The 23579-nt window shown below is 31.9% G+C and overlaps 1 protein-coding gene across 2 annotated transcripts in view; it reads left to right on the forward strand.

Annotated features, from left to right (window-relative positions):
• The window catches only part of sick (sickie), a 307284-nt gene that overhangs the window by 55841 nt on the left and 227864 nt on the right, over positions 1–23579 (forward strand). For both annotated transcript variants that reach the window (XM_076404304.1, XM_076404305.1), the window contains exon 4: positions 8661–8713. In XM_076404304.1, the coding sequence (XP_076260419.1) occupies positions 8661–8713 (53 nt within the window). The remainder of the gene's footprint in view (positions 1–8660; positions 8714–23579) is intronic.

A 23579-nucleotide genomic window follows, 5' to 3' on the forward strand; every position in this document is an offset into this window, starting at 1 on the left:
TCTTCGGCCTAACTCGGTAAAAATAAATGAACTCTTTCGGTTGTTTCGGCCGTTTCACCATTAAAAACTTGATTTACGGCCGCCATCTTGCGGTTTCGATTAATCATTCAGACCTGGGGCGACATATTTCGGCGACATTCGAATGTTCGAGCGGCTTTCCGTGATAAAGGGTATGGTACGCACGACATTTTGTCGGATAAGGTTCCCGTCGACTTTGGCTTAATTAATGTACAAAGCAAAATATAAATTAGAGCTAATTTGCCGCGAAATTGAGAAAGCTTCGAAGAAGAAGGAGATGTTTTGGTCTATAGTTTTTTTTTGTATCTTTTCAATGTTTTGACATTTAATAATATGCCCTCAAGATGATTTTTCAAAAATACAAATTATTTTCATAGCATCGATTCCTTCAGGAAACCCTATATATACCAACTCTATATACATTCAAGCTTAAATATTTTTTTTCTTATTACTCTTCGTGATTCCACAATCTGCCCTATTGGCAATAAGTATTTCTTATGTCTATATTATATCTACATGGCATGTAGGAAATCACTTCATTAAGCAATCTTCTGTATAAAATATTATCTTAATTAATTAGTCTTATTCTAAAGCTTATTCTAAAGTCTACATATGTCCAGTAATCAGATCAGGTGTTGTTAAACGTTTTAATCGGCACACTTCACTATCACGTCGCATATTTAGCTGATTAGCGAGTACATTGGGATGCACTGACACTTTTTCGAAGTACTTCACACAAACACGTTGAATTACACTCGTTACTGCTTCTAGAGGAATATCGCGTTGTATCACTTTATTTGAAATATAGTACAGAGCATCAACAATGGCACGCAACACCTTATTTTGGAACCGTTGAATGATGGATATATTAGATTTGCTAGCGGTACCCCATAGTTGGATTCCATATGACAAAATGGGTTTGAGTTTGACTCATACAGCAATACCTTGTTATCTAATGATAACTTAGATTTGCGCCCGATGAGCCAATACATTTGATATAATTTGAGTCCAAGTTGTTTCCATTTAGAGTGTATGTGCTTCTTCCAGGTTAGGCGTCGATCTGCATACCAAGATATTTAACATTCTCTGGTTGGGGCAGTTGACGATGATTGATATTCACTGGCGGACATGTTCTCCTCCGCAGGGTAAACGTTACATGAGTGGATTTTGTTTCATTAGCTTTAATGCGCCATGTCTTCAACCATAATTGTATTTGCTCCAGGTGGGTTTGTAGGTTTATTGATACTGTGGCTGAATCTTCATGGGATGCTAAGATTGCTGTGTCGTCTGCATATGTTGCCACAGTAGTTATTTTTGTGGTGGGCAGATCGGCCGTATACAGAAGATGCAGTACTGGACCCAGTACACTACCTTGCGGAATTCCTGAATATATGGGATTTAATTCGGTATGTTTATCGCCTTGATTTACATTACAATTTCTATCAGTGAGATACGATTTTAGTAACTGATAGTCCGGATGAGGGAGAAGTTTCTTTAGTTTAACCTGCAAGCCCGTATGCCATACTTTGTCGAAAGCCTGAGATATGTCTAGAGAAGCAGCCAAACAATATTTTTTGGCATTTAGGTCAGTGTTTATTTTGTTTACAAGTCTGTGCACTTTTTCTATAGTTCCATGCTTATTGCGAAAGCCAAACTGATGTTTTGGAATAATTTTTCTTTTTTTATTATATAGTTTAGCTTCTTTATGTATAATTTCTCTAAAACTTTCAAGATTATCGGTGATAAACTTATAGGTCGGTAGGAGATCACATCTTCTGGTATTTTTCCTGGTTTAAGAATCATTAATATTTTAGGTACTTTCCAGATACTAGGGATCTGGAGCTATTAAGCGGAAAGTTAAGCAAAGACGAATGAATTAGATGGTATTTTGGTATATACATGCAAAGTGATATATTATGAAGTGGAGTTTTCAAATAGATTTACAGACTTTATGTCACAAAGTAGTTCGAACTGTCCGCACTGAACTGCGAGCTGCAGCAGCAGGAGCTGCGGCTAGAGACGTAAGGAAAGGTTGATTTCGAAATAGAAGATGTCCCAGTGTATGGGTCAGAGGTAAAAAATAGCACGGTTTCCATCTTTTAGTCACGAAAATATTTCCTTCTATTTTCATATTTTTTTTTGTAATTTCAGTTTAAATGATTCGAATGATAGTATAATAATTTTTGTACAACGTTCAGTTTTTAAATAAAGAAAAACATATTTTGAAAATATAAGTGGGTCTTTTATTGGGTATTTAGCAGTTTGACTTGGATTTTCTTTTCTTTCATCTCAGAATACTCATATTCTGATATTTCTATCTAGATCCATGTGGTGAAGAAATTTGGCAGATTTTCCATATATGTATTCATGAAAATTTGCGATTTTTTAGCGTTTTCATACTCTTTATTTTTCTATTTCATTAAAATTATACATTTTGTATCAGATAACTTAAAAATTATAAGCATTATAGCAATTTAACATGGATTTCCCTTTCTTTCACCTCAAAATACCTATATTCTGAGATTTCTATCTACAATTGGTGACACAATGTGGCACTCTTTCCACATAATAAACTCATTTAAATTTGCGATTTTTTGTATTTACATATTCTTTGTTGATCAAGTCAACATATCAACACATATAATATTAAATAATTAATATCAAGTATAACTATAACAAATATTTTGTTACTTACTCTACCTCCCATTGTTATTACTTTAAAATATTACTCTAATTTATGTATATATTATAATTCTTATCTTGTATCAGGTATAGCAGACCAAAAGATCAACACAAATGTTATTTGGTTACGGCCTTAATCAAAATTCCAACGAAACAGGAGGATTAGTAAGACTAATAAATTTACAAAACTTTCTTGTTGAATCTGATTTGAATACATTTCCCAGATTCGTTTGCATTTATTTCCTTTGTCGAGTAAAATGATTTAATAGCTTATTTGAGGTTCAAACAAAATGTTAATTGTAATTTATTCAATGTTATTTTATTATTGTTATAATAGCATAAACACGTATTAGTTGCTTGCATGTATTCTGATCTTTTGGTCACTTTAATTGATAGAATATATATTAATTCAAATATTTTTCTCAAACTAAAACTTTTTCCTATTTTTAATATACAATACAATATCTGCTCATCGACATAAACAACTTATAATCAATTACTTTAGTGTATCCTTCACAACTTTTGCAATATGTTATCGAACGTTGTTATGCAAGAGGATGACTTTGCCTCTATTACTCGCTATTGCTGTATAATTTTTGCAACAATAATTGTAAATCGTAAGATTGTCAGGAAGGTGGAAAAAATGGCGGCTATCAATGGATAATATTTTGAGTAAAATACATTGTATCGTATTTTTAACAATAAAGCTTCATATTACAAAAAAGCCCTTTAAAACAAATTTATAGATCTAATATAAATATATGTGTAGAGCTCATTAATGTAATACAAATTTAATCAAGAAAGACAAACATTGCTTCGGATCAATTTTGGTTTTCGTAATGTGAAGCCGCGTATGCTGAAACAATATATAAAATATTAGCATAAATATGAGTTTCGCAACTGAATACCACTCATATGTAATAAAATGACCTTTTTTAGGATCTACCCACGTACTAAGGTACATATGCAAAAGTCCTGCCTAAGCATAACACCCATATTAATGGTAATTTCTCGGGTTAACAGCGTTAAAGACACGCATTTTTCTTCCGAGAAAAGATTGCTTTACAAGCACCGTTCACAGGTCGCCCTTATGAATATTGCAAAACAACGTACATTGTTAGAGATGCCCACGTCGGTTTTTTAGCAATAGCTGGGACCAGGAGAACGGCACGTATTAATTAATGAACATTCGTTACATCATTAGCAAATGGGTCGTTGAATCAATTAAAATGAGATCTGTTATTAACATCCTCATCTTATTGTGTTGACATATACACGGAATAGACGAAATAATTCGAACATCTAATATATACACAACTAGCGACCCGCCCCGGCTTCGCACGGGGGCAATGCTGATACTAAATTAAATACACTACAGAAAAAATATGAACGTTGTATATAAAAACATAGCGGCCCGCTCCGACTTTGCACGGGCATAAAATATATATGCCTATGTCACTCAATGAAAACATGATTAAAATCGATCCAGTATTTTTGGTTCATTCATTACTGCCCTTGGCCTGCACGCATTAAATTTGGAGTAAAACAATTCCTCTTCCCCTATACTTACTATGAAGATTTCCTGCTATCTTTGGAATATCTAAATTCATACAATTTTTATTACATTACACATTTTTAAACGCAAATTTTAAATTTGTAATATCTCCGAAAATATTTGTTTAATTTACATGCTGTAAGGAACCATATTGATCTATATTAATTGCACACTGTATTTAAGGTACTTAATTCGATAAGGATTAATGCTGTATTGCTTAAAATAGCTTCGTAAATAAGCCATTTTCTCAGGTAAAAAGTAAACAATAAAAATGGTTAATGCGGGTTATCCCTAAAAGATAAACATATACCATGGCGGACTTTTTTGTAGACATTTTTATGGTGTACAATACTGTAGTACATTAATTTGATCTAACTCGTAGGGTTAGGCAGCGTTTTTGCTAATTGCTAAATAAGCCTAAAAAAATAGGTTAATTTACGACATCACGTTAGAAACCTCTAAAATTAGCAATGTTGCCTTAGTATATTATGCATGTATTATACATACAAACCTTCCTCTTGAATCACTCTATCTATTGAAAAAAACCGCATCAAAATCCGTTGCGTAGTTTTAAAGATTTAAGCGCATATAGGGATATAGGGACAGAAAAGGCGACATTGTTTTATACTATGTAGTGATATGAATTTATCAATAAGGTGCTGAGCCATCATTTGCTTTCAAAACAGGTGTAGTTTTTCGCGGAATAGATTCGTAGAGTGTCTGAATAATTTCCAATGGAATATTGTCTCAATCTTGTACAAAACATCCACCAATTGTTTCATTGATGTTGGAGATAGAATAGTATATTACACCACCAGGGCCGAAAGTTGAATTTTCGCTTCGCCTCGGGAATCTTGACGAGCAGGGCTGGGATTTCAACTTTTGGGCCATGTGGTGTACACGATTTTTTTCATAGCCGTTTTCGTCTGGCTAATATACGTTATTAATTTAACTTTCATTTAACTTTACACTAATTTAACAGTTAAATATCTAGAAATGCATTTTGATCGAAGTTTGACGTGGAAAAACATATAGTGACAAAACGCAGTTTCGGCTTAAACTAAACCAAATGTATTGGCTGATAAATAAATAATATAAATCTAAATTATCATTAGATAACAAGGTTTTGCTATATAAGTCAATACGTAAGCCCATTTGGACCTATGCTATTGAACTGTGGGGTACAACTAGCAAATCTAACATAGACATCCTCCAGAGGTTCCGGAATAAAGTGTTGCGAGTCATCGTCGATGCCATATGTTACGTCTCCAACAAAGTGATTCAGCGCGATATCCCCTTAGAACCTATAACGAGTATAGTTCGAAGTTAGTGCGAAGTACTCTGAAAGACTCTGAAAAACTATTCTCTGTACTCTCAAATGGTGCATCCCAATACACTCGCCAAACAGTTAAATGTGCGCGATAACAGTGTAGTGCACAGGCTCAAACGCAAACTACCATACGAACTGATTAATAGACACTTAGAGTAAGATTTAATAATCTCTAGAATAAGTTAGAATAGTCTTTGAATAAGTTAATATAGACTTTAAAATACCGAAAACTGACTTTTAGTAAAACGATCTTCTACATGCCAGGATAGTTATATAGATAGATTGTTGTGGTTCTAAGAGATTAATAAGAAAACGTAAACAAACGTTAAACATAACAAAAGTATTTGAAATATTTATTTGATGTAAGTGTGGCCTGCGCTCAACTAACCAATAATTTATTACATCTTGTTCAATTCCCTGTAGTCTGTCCTAGAGACGTCGGTCGCAGAGAAAAATATCGATAGTTCCATATATCAATATTTGAAAACATATCGATATATCGGAAAAAAAATCGATATTTTATAAAAAAGATATTGGATATTTTTAAGAAAAATAGCGATATTATAGCCCAAAAAATGTTCTAATTATTTTAAAAATTAGCGGTATTTTTAATAAATCTTTAAAATTAACCCCCAAAATACACTTGTTAGATTCTTCGTTAGAAACTGGGGAAGTACGATATTGATCCATAACCTTTGTTAATACTCAGGTCTTTCGGATCAACGGGGCACATTTGGTTTCCTGGACTTATCGGAAATCTTCAATAACATAAACACTAATTCAGCACTAATTGGGCTTTAGTTTATTTTTTGGTTTCAAAGGTTTATTACAAATAATTATAAGGCTATTTATAATGTTTAATAAATATATTTAATTTAATATCGAAAAATGTCGGCTAATAAAAATATACATATATTGATTTTTCGGCATCCCTAGTCGGTCCACTACTCTCTAAAATATGCCGATGATTCAGGTTGCCGCGTGATTTGCTCACCTTCCGTCGTATACAAGTAATTCGAGAGTCTTTTATTTTGAACCATTCGAAATTCGAAACACAAAAATGCAACAGGTAATTTATCCCGCTGCATTTTAACGCGTTTGCTGACGGGGTAATCATGTCGGCGCAACGTGGAAGGGCGTGTAGACTAAACCAAACTTATCGAATAATGAGAATGTGCACGCGCTTAGACCGAGAACGGGCGCTTTCGGTTGCCACCCATTCAACTTTGTTGGTTCATTAAAACGACAACCTACGCTGAATCACCCGTGCCCGTAGTAGTCTTAGTCCGAAGGCAAATGGGGGGAATTTTTGTTAATACTTAAGATTAATGAACATTACATATGTAGCATCATAATGAACATCATTTCTTTTTTGAAAAACTTCTCACATAATTGTATCCACTACTACTAGAAGAGATAATATCTCCCTGACAGTCCCTGGCCTAGAACTCAAGTGGATTTCACAAATATTTCTCAATCGTACACAGCCAATAAAATCTCTCCGTAAGATGCCTAAAGCCGTTTAATAACTTTTGGCTGTCCAAAATGAGAACCAGTGTATATAGTCGAAAGCAGAGCGATAATTAATACAACAATCGCAAGCTCATTTTGATATACTTGTGTTAATAATATTTTTTCTTCTTAGTTTGTTCTTTTACTACCTGTATACATCTTTCTTGATAAATCTAGATTTAACCACTGCCTTCTCCCTAATAAATTTATCATATCTGCAAAACAATTAGTATGCCTCTTCTCTTCACATATTTTAAGCAAATACTCATGTATATTTTGAACATTTATCTATACAGATAAATCTATACAGTTAAAGTATATTAATTACATACACATCTTTAGTTGTTTCCACTCTCATCACAGTGAATTGGTAATTATCAGCATTGAACCATAATTCCACATTCAGAATGTTCACTCAATCACTGTCACTTCCAGAATCGTTATTCAATTGAATAAGAAAGCTGTTCTACGATTTTCATTCTTCTTCAATGTGTCTGATCAAGTTCACCCAAACCGAAGGTATTATTGTAGACAAGGCTTCTTTCCACATATCCAGACGATTCTTACCTGAATGCCTATTGTAATAATTCTTTGCCACACTCTATATAAAGTCAATTGGATTGAATATGCAGTAATAGGAAGGAAGACGAAACACTCTGTGACCATGTTGTTTAGTAATTTGGTCTACCATGTATTTTTTTTCATGCCTATATGTAAAAGAGTAAATTACATAAAATGCAATTAAATATTTCATTTATAGCTTCCCTGTAAGAATATGAAATAGTTTACTTTTTAACATGGTTTGTTCAAAACTCATTTTATGTACTGTAAGTCATTCCTTAATTGCAGTCATTGTCGATGCACTTGTCGGGATCTTCTCAACCAGTGGTATGGTGTATTGTCCATAACAATAAATAATTGTTCCTCCAAGTTCTTTACGAGCTGATTTTCAAACCACAGCAAAACATGTTATCGTTCATTTCTCCATGGTAATCCTTCAGCTTAGAAGAAAACTCTGCTCCAAGAATAAAACCATTCCTGTTTCCAGCATGAAGAGTAATATATCCGTAATAATTATTAATAAGTGTTATTTTTATTATTATCACTAACTTCTTCGTTTCAACATTGGAAGAAATTTTGCCCATTTCCATTCTGACATATCCATGGGTTTTTATTATTTGGTCGACTCCAGAGATTTTAACGTGTCACAGGTTTAAAAAAAATGTACAAGCACTCTGGAAATTACATTCACTTAGCTCAAACTTCGAATAGACGAACAAAGAGGAAGAAGGATTTTTGAGGAAGTTATATTTTCACAGCTGGCCAAAGTTACGATATGACGTCTTAAGTCAGATGATTTGTACACTGCTTAACTGGTGACGTAAAAAAGAAGATACATGTTCCTAAACTTAGTAGACACAGTTAGTTTGATAGAGAGCTGAAATTTATTTAAGAGGCTGAATAGCTGATGTTTAATATTATTGAAACCAATACAGTGTCATTGTTAATAAGACTGTTATGTAGTACTTGTTTGTGTTATCTATATTTGTTGTTTTGTTGCAGCCTGCCAGAAGATCCCAGATATTAACAGAAAACCGAAAACCCCATCACAAATGGTAAGTTTCATTTCAAAAAAATATAATTATAATATTTATCAAATAAAAAACACCAAACATTGTCCCCATTAACGCTTTTTAAATCAACAGAAACGACAAAAAAATCTATTAAAAACCGAAATAAGAACTCCATCCCTCTATTGGTGACTCGTTATCATCTCCATTTGGTTTCTTATTATGACTCCTATTCATACGCCTCGCGAGCCTTTGATGGATAATAAACCAAAAAAATGCTATATCATTTCTTTAATAACCACCCTCCATAATATAATACAAAGTATAATAAAGAAAAGGGATTAGACTGCTGGACGATATTTTTTTTCTAACGAGTTCGAAGGACTAGAGGAATTTTTATGGAAGTATTTGTATAAATTCGTTCGGTTAACTCGTAAACTAACAGTTATCTCTGAAATAATTATATTAATTTTTTTTTTGTTCAAAAACTACTCACCGTTTTTCAAATATATACAATTTTAATCTTTTTTCCCTATTACATTAACAATCTTGAAAAATATCGTTCTAAAATGCTGCTATATTAATATAAAATATATTGTTATTTACAAGTAAACCACCAAAAAAAATCATAAAACTATATATATTACATATAAGTATGTAAGCATAAATTGGGTATATTTTTGTCTAGGTCGCGGCTAGGACGGCAGAGCCAGAATGTTAAAAATCAGTCGAATGAAACCAGTAGAATAAAAAATAGTAACTAAAAGTTCGACTGAGACACTCGATAGTAAATAGTAACAATATCAGTCGGATCGAAAATAGCGACTGAAAAGAGTCGATAGTAAAAAATAGTCAATTACTAAACAGTCAATAGTTGATTTCACACTAATTAAAAATATTAAGCAGCGATTGAAAATGCACCAAAACAACGATTGCTTTTTAACTTCTTATCACTAATATCTTCAAGAATTTTGCAGTCAACCGAACGACTTTTGCAGGCTGATTTGGTTACGTGTTCGAACTGATCAGACAACATTATACCTCCTTTTAACAGAAATAAAATCAGAAAAAAATATTGTGTGATTTTAAAACGAATTTTCAAACTGCGACAGACAATACATTATACATCTTGATGACAAGTTCACTGCTACTTTGGATAGACTGTGTTGTGTGTATATCAGGTGTTCATTTTAATTTGTTCATCCCCTGTATCTCTCACCATATTCCATTTAAGAATAATTCACTCTAGGAATGTGAACTCGTCGATTCTAAAATACGAAACCATTTGTTAGATTGTCCCGACGACAGTCTATTTTTCTTACGTAAAAATGTATACGAGGTCGGTCCGAAAGTCCATAAATCTTCCAGAATTAAAGACTTAGAAATAAAAGGAGAAAAATTCGTCCAGGTTTGGCTCTGGTGTGGTCGGTTTGTCACCCGTCGACCGTCACAACACAAAGAGGGCTCTTTGTTCGCTCGTAAAAGACCTGTCCGATTTACGCCCTTAAATAACTGATTGTGACAAATTTCGTGAATACACTTCCAGATGTCCAATGGTCCTTATATTTTGTATATTTTCCCAATTCTTAGCACATTTTTTTGGCAAAATTAGTTTTTTCTATTCAACATAATTCCCTTCAAGAGTCATACACTGATTATAGCGACCCTCCAACTTTTCGATACCATTTTTGTAGTACGGTTTGTCCTTTGCTTCAACTTTGCTTTTTCACCTCTTCATTCGACGAAAATTTCTTCCCAGCGAGTATTCTTTTGATATCTGCGAACAGGAAATAGTCGCTAGGGGCCAAATGTGGAGAATATGGTGAATGAGGAAACAATTCGAAGCTCAGTTCATGGATTTTTGGCATCGTTTTCACTAATTTGTAACATGGTGCAATGTCTTGGTGAAACAGCACTTTCTTTGACTTCAAATGCGGGCGTTTTTCGACGATTTCACCCTTCAAACCGTCAAATAACACTATGTAATAATCGCTGTTGATGCAACCAATTTACACCCGCCTTATTTACCATATTTAGTTCGCTGGCTTTTTGAAACCCTGCGTTGAAAGGCCAATTAATCATGCCTATTAAGCCTATTGAATTTTAAACAGATTATATTTAATATTAAAATATATTTGTGATATATTAGGTACTTGGACGTATTCTGATATGTGCAGCAGAATTTTTATTAGGATCTCCTCTCTCCTGGACTAATCCAAGGCATTTTGCACTTGGGATTGTCGTTGTAGATCCACTTTATACCGTCATTCACAATACGAAAGAGAAAACTCTTCCTTTTTGCCAGGCAAGTAATAAAACCAAGTAAAGTAACATTTTACCTCCTGTAGATTTTTTCCTATCACATGTTTACCAGAAAGTGTTTACAAAGTTCGATCTATTTGTAGTCCTCCTCCAGACAATCTGTCATTGACATTATCATAAAAGTGGCGACGCTTTTAAATCGTTGAAACAAATACCGACAATTGGGATATGATGATGTAGCATTTATGAATATGTATAAAATGAAATACGAATATGAATGTCGAAAATGCAATTTGGAACGCTCCATTATTTGCGTCACTACTCATTGAATAACCCATTAATGATAAATGAAAATCTGTCATTATATGTAGAAAAAATCACAGTTAGTTCAGATTGTTAACAGTTATTTATATTCGGTTTTTCTATTTTCACAAATGTATATCGCTGATCAAAATATATGCAAGTAGGTAATATTTACATTTAATGACAGAACGAATTGAACGACTGTAAATATACTTCGAAATTATTACAATTTATATAGATACATACAGCGATATCATTATAATAAATACTTATGTTTACCACATTTAGATAAATTTGTAACTTTCAGTTAATCCAATTCTCTTATCTCTAATTCTCTCAATCTTTATTAAAATTAAATATTTACATTTAATGATGTGAGTGCTACGTGAGGGTATATTAAAACATACATCTCCAAGAACTAACCTACGAAAAAAAGATGATTTTAATTTTCCTACACGGCAATATTAGCAGATGATCTTGCACTTTCTTAAATGTATTATATTAAAAGTTATTCTGATAGTATAAAAGATAGAGAGAGCCAAGGGTGTGACTATTCGAATACGTTTTATTAAATTGATTTTTTATCTATCCAGAATACACAATAAAACAAAAGAAAAGCCTTTTAATTGTGAAATATTATCTAATTTTTTTTCTTTTGATGTTATATCAAAAGAAGAAACGAACGAGCCTTACCATTTAGATGAATTGTATCTTTTCAATCTTCATAATTCTTTTTATTCTATAAGTATAATAAGAAATTCATAAAAAATGCGGTTATACTATTAAGATTGATTTTATAGATTCATTAAGTTAATAGTTCTGTGTGTTAAAATGTATCTAATATTACTAAGCATAGAAGGGTATAGGTATCATTATGTTGGATCATATCATATATAACACAAATAAAATCCCCTTTATACTTATCAAATAACAAGCTTCATCAAGAAAACAAGGCAATACATTTAGAATAGTATGCATTTTTTTCACTAGAAAAACTCTTAGAAAATAATAGCTTAACGAAAATCTTAAATTAAGATAAAACGGTTGCTATGTATATGTGTGACATTGGCAGCATTAACTTTTGTCACACGCCATCTGATGTTTTCCTTAACATATGATTTTATTGTTGAACATAAGCTTCTTTAGCACCTGAGCATAATTTGTGCTACTTCAGTAACAGAAATATTAATATAGCAGTGTATCCATGAACTAAATTCTTGCTATATGATTAGTTTCATGAAAGCTATCCAAAGTTGGTTGTTGTGTCAGATAAAATCGAGGCTGTACATGATGTTACAAAGCAAGATCACTTTGTGACATAGCGCGAGATCAAGGCATCATCAAACATTACATATTTCATGATTATTTGGCAGTAAAAAGGAGCATTTGCGAAGTAAAAAAATGTTCAAAGTATAACATATTCAGAAGTAACAAATCATGAAAATATATCTATGAGTCCAAATAAAAACAAGAAATTGGCGGTATCTAGAAGATTATCCAGTGGCAAAAATTAGCATTTATTTCGCCATTTTTGAGTATCCAGCGTATTTGTCAAAATTAGTCATTTGTATTTTAGTGACATTAGTGACATGGCATTAGTATTTTAATAAACTAGTAACTTTTAATTCACGGTTCTTCTTATAACTCAAAAATTTACTTCATTGAAAGCGACCTAGAATTTTATAATAAATATAACAAAGTAACATTTTTATATTAAAATGCTATTTTCCAGGTATTTCGGACACAAACATATGGACGCACATGTTTCTAAATTATCAATAATAAAAGTTTCATTAAAAAATAATCCATTTATTTTTACATACTTATACATATACTTTTGTAATCTACTCACGTGTATCTTACGGAAGACTAGTAACATAATCATTCGTATTTAGGAAAGGTTTTTGAATGGAAACGAGGTATTTAAAAAATCGATAACATTCGAGAAAATTCGAAAATAATAAAGGTAATTTCTTCTTATCTTCCATGCGTTCTGTGTTCATTTTGTTCCGGCGCCCGGATCACTGAATATTTGACACTTCCCAACTACGTCAAACATGAGTAAATTAAAAGTAAATATTGGACGAGAAGAAAGGGTCCGATAGGATCTAAGAATATACCGGGTGATGCTCACAGCTATAGATTTTATATATGGTTCATTTACATTATCAGTTATCAGTAAACTTACACGAGTCTAAAAATTATATGAGAAGTTTAGGTTTTATGACGTAATCTTTATGTTTTAGGTGTGCTGAAATCGAACATAACTTCCTTTTATCATAGAACGACACATTTATTAAGCATTGGGGTAACTATATTAAGCGGGTTATTATATTACAATAAAAAAGAATAGACCTGAAAAATATTATTTTATTTAAAAATCATTAACCAGGTAACCAACAGAATCAAGTACAAACCAGTATAATAAATAAATAATATAAATTAGCAAACGGTCCCTTATGGAGATACCGCCTAATTGTCCAATCTTGGTATGACCTTTAATATTAAACTCAAGTGAAATACACAATTTACTCTAGAAACAAGTTTTGAAACCAATGCGGAGTTACTTTAGGTTGTCAACTCTGTTGTACCAGTTAAAACGATATAAATAGCATACAAATATTCCAAAAACAAGGTACTGCGAGATACTATTGATGCTACATAGAACATTCGTAACGGCAACCTGTATACTGACCTAGAGACAGAACCTGTCGATAACGTTATCTTAGACTATCACATCAATGTTGAGATTCCCCAGCTCCTAGATAATCATGGCTTAGTTAGAAGATTAAAGAATGTATATTATTCAATGTATTGTTCATCGATAACCCATACTGCTTGTAGTACCAGCGTTGCCATACAGAAAAATAACATTGTTGTATTTTTCTTCAATCATTTGATTGCACGCCATCTTGATTATGTGAGATTTAGCTCAGTTTCGTTTTAAACATTGTATTGTGTAGACGTCCAAATTTTATTATGTTTAAATATACGCGACAAGAACGAGCAGAAATAGTGACAATATTTATTGAAAATAATCGTTCCATTACTGCCACTCAGCGGAAATTGCGTCAAAAATATCCTAATCGTTCAGTGCCTGACAAAAGAACAATTTATCGTTTACATGCGAATTTTCGACAGTACGGTACGACAGCAGACAGGCCTTGATCTGGAAGACAACAAATGTTTCATAACGCTAAAAATGTGGCTCTAGTGCACGATAGTGTTTCAGAGTTTCCACAAACATCAGTTCGGAGACGTGGTTCCCAGTTACACATTTGTCCAAAAATTGCTACGGGGCGATCCTGATGAACCAGTTGAGTACAGTAATACAATCCTAAGTCTGTCTGGTATAATTGAAGATTTTTCGTCTAAATTGATAATGAGTGATGAAGTTAAGAAAATCGACTTCATCGTTCTCAGTGGCCACGTCAATGAACAGAACAGTCGGTTTTGGGGAACACAGAATCCTCAATTAATTCATGAAACATCATTGCATCCACTCTTTCCATCTACATCTTCCATTCCTACTTTTTTAAAAAACATGATTCGAAACTTTCTTGTTTTTGAAATGGAAGAGCAAGGACTAGACGACATGTTGTTTCAGCAAGATGGGGCCACAGCACACACAGCTCGTTCAACAATTCAATTATTGAATGACGTTTTTCCACGAAGACTAATCTTGCGAATTTGCGATTGTTGAAATTCACCCTCAGATGTTGCAGAATGTCATGAAAAATGCCTTAAAAATAGCCGAAAAGTACATAGCGAATTGCAGTCACCATTTAGCCGATATAATTTTTCAATCTTAACGAAAAAAATGTAAAGACCAAATAAACTTTCTACGAGAACCAAACTTACTTATTCTTTTCTTTCAGCAAAGTAGGCAATCTAAATGATAGCGGCACTTTTGCCCCACGTTGTCTCATACATTTTATTTTTTTGTTGCTATTCTTTAAAACATTACTTTTTATATATTTTCTCCATTCTGATGAATATCATACAATTTAACCGTTTTAATTAACCGTTAACCGTCACAATAACATTGTGAAAATAATTATAACTTGTCTCAATACATTTTTGTGTTGGACAAGCAACAAGGAACATAAAGATAGGAACTTTAATATATCTTATTTAAATTGATAGCACTAAAGAAATATGAAAGAGGAAAAAAGCGCTATATACAATTTTGATTATAATTGCCAGTAGATACGTTGAATGAGGTTTTCAATTAGGTTGCAGCTTTTTTATATTTACATATTATACATTATTTTTATATTCGTGTTATTTTAATATTTTATAATATTTGTAGAATTTTATTTTAATAATTTTTTTAAAGAAATTGCATTTCAGTGTTTTCAAATTTAATTGGAGAAGAATGTGACATCAGAGGTTAGTCACGTGATACGTATGAAATCTTCAACAAGTGAAATGCCTATTACTATCTTCTTCAAAATATTTTCTTTACATGCGGCTATAATGGTAATTTAAACTCACCAATTATATTAATGAAGCCTATCAGTGAGTCTTCAACCTCAAGTTGGTTAGAAATGTATCCAATGCAAATTAATATATAGTAACACCATCAATTAGAAATCCATTAAAATTAACAGCCTGATAGAAGACACCAAATTTACTTTCCTCTCAATTTTACAAACTTAAGACCTTACTTATTTCTTGAAATCATTTTACCTTCTTCTTCTACGCGTCATTTTCTCTTTTCTCTCTTGCGGTCATGTAAATATTCATTTCATTCATTCCCGTTCGATGTCACACTGTGTGCAAGTGTCGAATTTTCGTTGATTCGGGTGAACCGAATACTGGAAGGGACCGAAAGAAACAGAAGATGTACGTGTGGCGAATGCCTAATCGTTTTTTCCTTGTTCCTTGATTTTTATCTATATTTTTCAGACATCTGGTTGTGACTGAAGAACGTCGTTCCAATACCAATGACGGTGGTTGTAATAAAACCCTGATGCGTACGTGACAAAGTGACTAATGCGGTCAACACTATGAAGTTATATTGACATTAATTAATGTTATCGGATCATGTACTTAATTTCAGTTAAAATTTAAGTAAAACGATTATTTTCTATAAAATGAAACGTCACTTTTTTTAGTTAATCGCTTAGAACTTCAGCAATCTGACCTTGAGCAATTAGTATTATAATACGATTTCCGTTATACAATATAACTCTACTGACATGTAGAAGATTGCTACGGTAAGTGATCCATTGTACACACTTACAATCCAAATCCTATTCTAAAATTTATTCTAGAGATCATTATATCTCATTCTGTGTGTCAGTGTTAATCATTTCGTATGGTAGTTTACTTTTGAGCCTATGCACTTCACTGTCATCGCGCACATTAAACTGTTTTGCGAGTGCATTGCGATACACTAACACTTTCAAAGTACTTCGCACTAACACTTCGAATCACACTCGTTATGGGTTCTAAGGGGATATCGCCGCTGAACCAGTGAGTAGTTGAAAGTGCGTATGGGGCAAAAGCTTTTTTAATTTAACATGCAGTCAGTCCAGTGTGCCACATCTTATCAAAGGCTTGAGATATATTTAGGTTTTTCTTAATTTTATTGACTAATCTATGTATTTGCTTTGTTGTTTTGAATACAGAAACCAAATTGATGGTTTGGAATAATATTTCTCTCTTCTATGATTATTTTGAGTCTTTTAATGTATAGTTTTTCAAACATTTAAGAGATCATAGGTAAGAGGCTTATAGGACGATAAGAGGAGAATTAAATGTCAATGAAATTTATTATAAATATGATGTTAAAATTTATCTGTAAATTTTGTTAGCTGTTGGAAGGACAACGTCTGTTATATCATTAATTTTTTTCTAACTAATGAATCAAATGAATGAAATCAAAATAAATAAGAACTTTTTGATTTCACCAACAAAATAATCAAGCACAAGCCAGTATATATAAATCAACAAGTAGTCCCGTATTGAAATGCAGCCAAATAATGATCATGATCAGATGATGATGCAGCCTTGATCGTGATGTTAAACTCAGGTTGAAGTCACATATTAAAAAAAAGTGAAGAGCTTAAGATAAAGTATAAGAAAATGTATTGGTTATTAAGTAGTAGTGTCAATCTATAATAAGCTTTTATTTTACCAACAATTCTTGAAACCGGGAACAGCAGTACAACCATCCCTTGGTCACCGACTCACTGTCAATTATGCGTACTCTCTATCTGAATGGGATCAGGACAATTTTATTGCGGATCTCTTCTCACGTTGGTATATCGGGAAATGAGCGCGCGGATAGTACGGCTAAATCGACAGTCTCGTCTCCTCTCTCCATCAATGATGTTTGTCCATACTGACATTATCCCATTCGTTTCTTGTTTAACAAGTGACAAGGTACAACGTCGTTACCATGCCGTAACATAGCTTTAAATCAACTGAGATTGAGCGACTGTCGTTTCTCGCACGGTCACTTGATGACTTCGAGCCCGTCTGCTCGCTGTGAGTCTTGTCACCGTGCCCCTATTTCAGTTTACCACATACTGAACGACTGTCCACGACTCACCCAGATTAGAACTAAGTATAGGCTGCAAAATATTAGAAATGCTTTAACAGGAAAATACAGACAGCCTCTTCGGATTTCTACAAGAAATCGATTTTATTCATAGAATCTAGCCTATGCTAAATGTAGTGTGCTAGCTGATGTGTGCTGTCTGGATAGAACTTCTACTACGTTATGTCTTATGATGTCCTGTATTTGTGTTAATTTTTTAAATTGTATATACACTTTGTATGTTTGTGAACAGACATGAACAGAGGCTCCATCGGCACATTAATGTTGAGGTTCTCAATTTCCAGATACTGACAGTCAGAAGATTTAAGAGATTAAAGGAAGTAAAACCACTTGATCTAGTTTAGTGAAGCTTTTAGTAAAATTCAGCGCACATTAAAAACAGAAACATATATGTTAAGTCCTAAGTATCAATCGTAGCAAATTGGGACAAAATAATCTATTTATTATTAGTGTTAATTTACAATATTGTTATAATAAATAATAATATTAGTTAAAAAGTGTTGAAAGTTTTAAAAATGTTGAATATTGCTTTTGGTGGTCCTACTAATATACCTATTCATAATTTCATTGTTTGTTCGTGAAAACCCAGTCTCCATTACTCACCAGATATGACCCCTTTTTTATTCCCCATAAAAAGGAGTTCCTGTTTTGCAAGCATTGAGGATATTATCTGTAATAATTAACGCATCTAATCTACTATTATTGTTGTGTTTAACTTTTAGATGTCGGAATTATTTCGTATCATATTTTATTAATTAATTGTATCTTCATAAATTTTCATCAGAAGAAGAGTATTTGTAAGTCAACTTCTACAACTGATATAAATATTCATCAAGCACTTCCTCCAATTCTTCATTAATGGATTATACTGCTTGTACTGGTCACTCCTTCTCTGTTCATCTAACAGCACGTTAAAAAAGCAACGTTGTTAAAATTACAAACAATTTATTGCTGTTTAACTATTTTGTGTTAACTGCGGTGTCTCTAACAGTGTCATGTAATATCTTGTATTTTTCATTGTCTTTTCTTAATATTTACTTACTTTTAGTCAATTTAATAAAATGTTCTAGTTCATTAGATTTTTTCATTAAGAATGTTTACCTGGTAATACGTAGTAGCTAGTATTTCTTGTAGCAATTTTTTCTGTATCTGTATATTAAACTAGGAGTAATCCTCTCTGCTGCCACGTTAACTTTATAAGATTTTTTTGCGCAGTCTATTTTTGCAACCCCAATATATCTTACCTTCTGGCGATATACAGGGGATAGAGAAAATATTATGAATACCATGTTGTTTAATACATTTTGTTGCATGTTGACAACACTGCTTTCATGTAAATAATGTGATGCATATATATTGCTCAGTTTACATACCAACTCTCATGGGTTCTCTTTCATTGTATTATATGGTTTATTCTATGACTAATCGTCAACAAGTGATCGGTGCTATGTATGATATGTTAGTATTCGAAAGGGGCTAATTTGTTTAACGTTTCTTGAGCGACAGTACGCACGCTAATGAGATGCATTGTTCTAATAATTATAAATATCTGGTGATTAGGATGAGTTTATTTCCTTCAATAATATGTTTGGGGCATTCATAGAAAGTTCGAATAAGATTATTAGCTGTGATATTGGCCGATGGGATGGTCAATAATATCCACAATCTTTCACTGCACCTGTTTATACTACGTCTCAATGCAGCGCTGAATAAGTGTAGACGTTTAATTATCATTTTCTTGACAATCGTTAAATACTGAAACATTTTTAGATGACTCTTTGACACTGAAGTTTTTCTGAATCTTGTGATCAATTTCCTTTGAAGTTATTCTGTTTATAACTCTTCTGATTTCCTCTGAAATTTTCTTCTTCAATCTTCTGATTTCCTGTATGTTATCCAGTAGCTTGCCATGTATTGCTCACGTTACTGTGATTTGGTAACCTTATTTCATGTATTTAGGCGAAATAATCGCTGCTGGTCTGTGCACTTGGTCGATTCTACTAATTCTATTAAATATTGTTGGGTCTACAGCATTTTGTGGTTCGGGGTCATAGTCTTCTAGCTTTTCATTTTTCTTTTATCAGTTCAGCACTTAAATAATTGGTCCCAATGCACTCCCCTGTGGGACGTCTGGTTGTAACATCATACATGAATAAATTTGTTTTGAAAAAAAAAACGTTAAAAAACTCGAAATAGTTTATTATCCAATTCATTTTATTGTTGAGTAGGTATTCTAGAAATTAATTGTTAGGGTTTTCTTTCTTTTACCTGAACGAATCCCCTTTTATAATACTATAATATTTCGGCAGGTCGCTCACACACCCACGCAACAAAATTAACATAAAACCGAACCTGTGTCGAGCGTTCCTGCTTGAACATCGTCCGGTATCTATCGTAGATGCTTCCAATTTGATAAGGTTCCTACAGCTCGAACTGTCTCACACATGGGCATTTGACCAAAGAGTAAATATGTCTTTTAATTTGTCGCCTCGACTTTCGTCCTCGACGAGGTGGTCCCTGATCCGATGGTGAATAGAGACGCTGAAAAGCGAGAAAGAATATATTCGTGAGGTTTCTTTGATCGGCGTTCATTGTTTCGGATTATTACAATGATTTACTGACATAATCTGAATCGGTAGTGGTGAGAACCGGATTAAAGTCCATTTCTGTCTTAAGGTGCTTGTTGTCTTATCAAATTAATTCAACAAAATATAGGTTGTAACGTGACGAAATAATCCTCTGTTCTATATTATCTGATAAGCAGGCAGCTATTAAATAATACATAATTTACAAGAACATGAACAAGAACAAAAATATGTACATTTTAAATGAAATATATTATCATAAGTTTCATTGATTTGACTGTAATATTGCTTGCATGGACGTTTCTCCATATATGACCCGTACTTATTTATTTATAAATAACATATTACATTAAATCAACTTCATTCCCTAGGTGTGAGTTATTTTAACTATTCATTGAAATATTGCTTATTAAAATATGTGTATACTATTTTTAGTAATATTGAGATTTTATAATACCTCTCGGATAACGATAAAACCTTCAAAATATATGTATTTTGGGGCAGCAGAAATGAAAATCTGTGTTAAATTATTTTATTATTTATAATTTTTAAGATATACTACATAAACAGAAATCCAATAATTCTTTGAAAATAAATTTTTCAATGAATAATTTTGAAATTAAAATATATATGAATGCTATTATACTATTATTCGATTCGGCGTAAAATTCTTCACAATTCCTGTAACTTCCACTATTCTACAATTATTTGACTGGAAATGACACCAAAAAAACATGAAAATGGCAAAAAATCGCAAATTTTCACGACTATATATATAGAAAAATTGCCCATTTTTTTTACCTCTCGGATAACGATGAAACCATCAAAATATATGTATTTTGGGGCGGCAGAAATGAAAATCTGTGTTAAATTATTTTATTATTTATAATTTTTCAGATATACTACATAAACAGAAATCCAATAATTTTTTGAAAATACATTTTTCAATGAATAATTTTGAAATTAAAATATATATGAATGCTATTATACTACTATTCGATTCAGCGTAAAATTCTTCACAATTCCTGTAACTTCCACTATTCTACAATTATTTGACTGGAAATGACACCAAAAAAACATGAAAATGGCAAAAAATCGCAAATTTTCACGACTATATATATAGAAAAATTGCCCATTTTTTTTACCTCTCGGATAACGATGAAACCCTCAAAATATATGTATTTTGGGGCGGCAGAAATGAAAATCTGTGTTAAATTATTTTATTATTTATAATTTTTCAGATATACTACATAAACAGAAATCCAATAATTTTTTGAAAATACATTTTTCAATGAATAATTTTGAAATTAAAATATATATGAATGCTATTATACTATTATTCGATTCAGCGTAAAATTCTTCACAATTCCTGTAACTTCCACTATCCTACAATTATTTGACTGGAAATGACAACAAAAAAACATGAAAATGGCAAAAAATCGCAAATTTTCACGACTATATATATAGAAAAATTGCCAAATTTTTTTACCTCTCGGATAACGATGAAACCCTCAAAATATATGTATTTTGGGGCGGCAGAAATGAAAATCTGTGTTAAATTATTTTATTATTTATAATTTTTCAGATATACTACATAAACAGAAATCCTATAATTTTTTGAAAATACATTTTTCAATGAATAATTTTGAAATTAAAATATATATGAATGCTATTATACTACTATTCGATTCAGCGTAAAATTCTTCACAATTCCTGTAACTTCCACTATTCTACAATTATTTGACTGGAAATGACACCAAAAAAACATGAAGATGGCAAAAAATCGCAAATGTTCACGACTATATATATAGAAAAATTGCCAATTTTTTTTACCTCTCGGATAACGATGAAACCCTCAAAATATATGTATTTTGGGGCGGCAGAAATGAAAATCTGTGTTAAATTATTTTATTATTTATAATTTTTCAGATATACTACATAAATAGAAATCCAATAATTTTTTGAAAATAAATTTTTCAATGAATAATTTTGAAATTAAAATATATATGAATGCTATTATACTACTATTCGATTCAGCGTAAAATTCTTCACAATTCCTGTAACTTCCACTATTCTACAATTATTTGACTGGAAATGACACCAAAAAAACATGAAAATGGCAAAAAATCGCAAATTTTCACGACTATATATATAGAAAAATTGCCAATTTTTTTTACCTCTCGGATAACGATGAAACCCTCAAAATATATGTATTTTGGGGCGGCAGAAATGAAAATCTGTGTTAAATTATTTTATTATTTATAATTTTTCAGATATACTACATAAACAGAAATCCAATAATTTTTTGAAAATACATTTTTCAATGAATAATTTTGAAATTAAAATATATATGAATGCTATTATACTACTATTCGATTCAGCGTAAAATTCTTCACAATTCCTGTAACTTCCACTATTCTACAATTATTTGACTGGAAATGACACCAAAAAAACATGAAAATGGCAAAAAATCGCAAATTTTCACGACTATATATATAGAAAAATTGCCCATTTTTTTTACCTTTCGGATAACGATGAAACCCTCAAAATATATGTATTTTGGGGCGGCAGAAATGAAAATCTGTGTTAAATTATTTTATTATTTATAATTTTTAAGATATACTACATAAACAGAAATCCAATAATTCTTTGAAAATAAATTTTTCAATAAATAATTTTGAAATTAAAATATATATGAGTGCTATTATACTATTATTCGATTCGGCGTAAAATTCTTCACAATTCCTGTAACTTCCACTATTCTACAATTATTTGACTGGAAATGACACCAAAAAAACATGAAAATGGCAAAAAATCGCAAATTTTCACGACTATATATATAGAAAAATTGCCAATTTTTTTTACCTCTCGGATAACGATGAAACCCTCAAAATATATGTATTTTGGGGCGGCAGAAATGAAAATCTGTGTTAAATTATTTTATTATTTATAATTTTTCAGATATACTACATAAACAGAAATCCAATAATTTTTTGAAAATACATTTTTCAATGAATAATTTTGAAATTAAAATATATATGAATGCTATTATACTATTATTCGATTCAGCGTAAAATTCTTCACAATTCCTGTAACTTCCACTATTCTACAATTATTTGTCTGGAAATGACACCAAAAAAACATGAAAATGGCAAAAAATCGCAAATGTTCACGACTATATATATAGAAA

The sequence above is a fragment of the Rhynchophorus ferrugineus genome, unplaced genomic scaffold (genome assembly GCF_030347505.1).
Source record: "Rhynchophorus ferrugineus isolate W39M unplaced genomic scaffold, kcgeb_rfMv2 rfM4, whole genome shotgun sequence".
Taxonomy (NCBI): Eukaryota; Metazoa; Arthropoda; class Insecta; order Coleoptera; family Curculionidae; genus Rhynchophorus; species Rhynchophorus ferrugineus.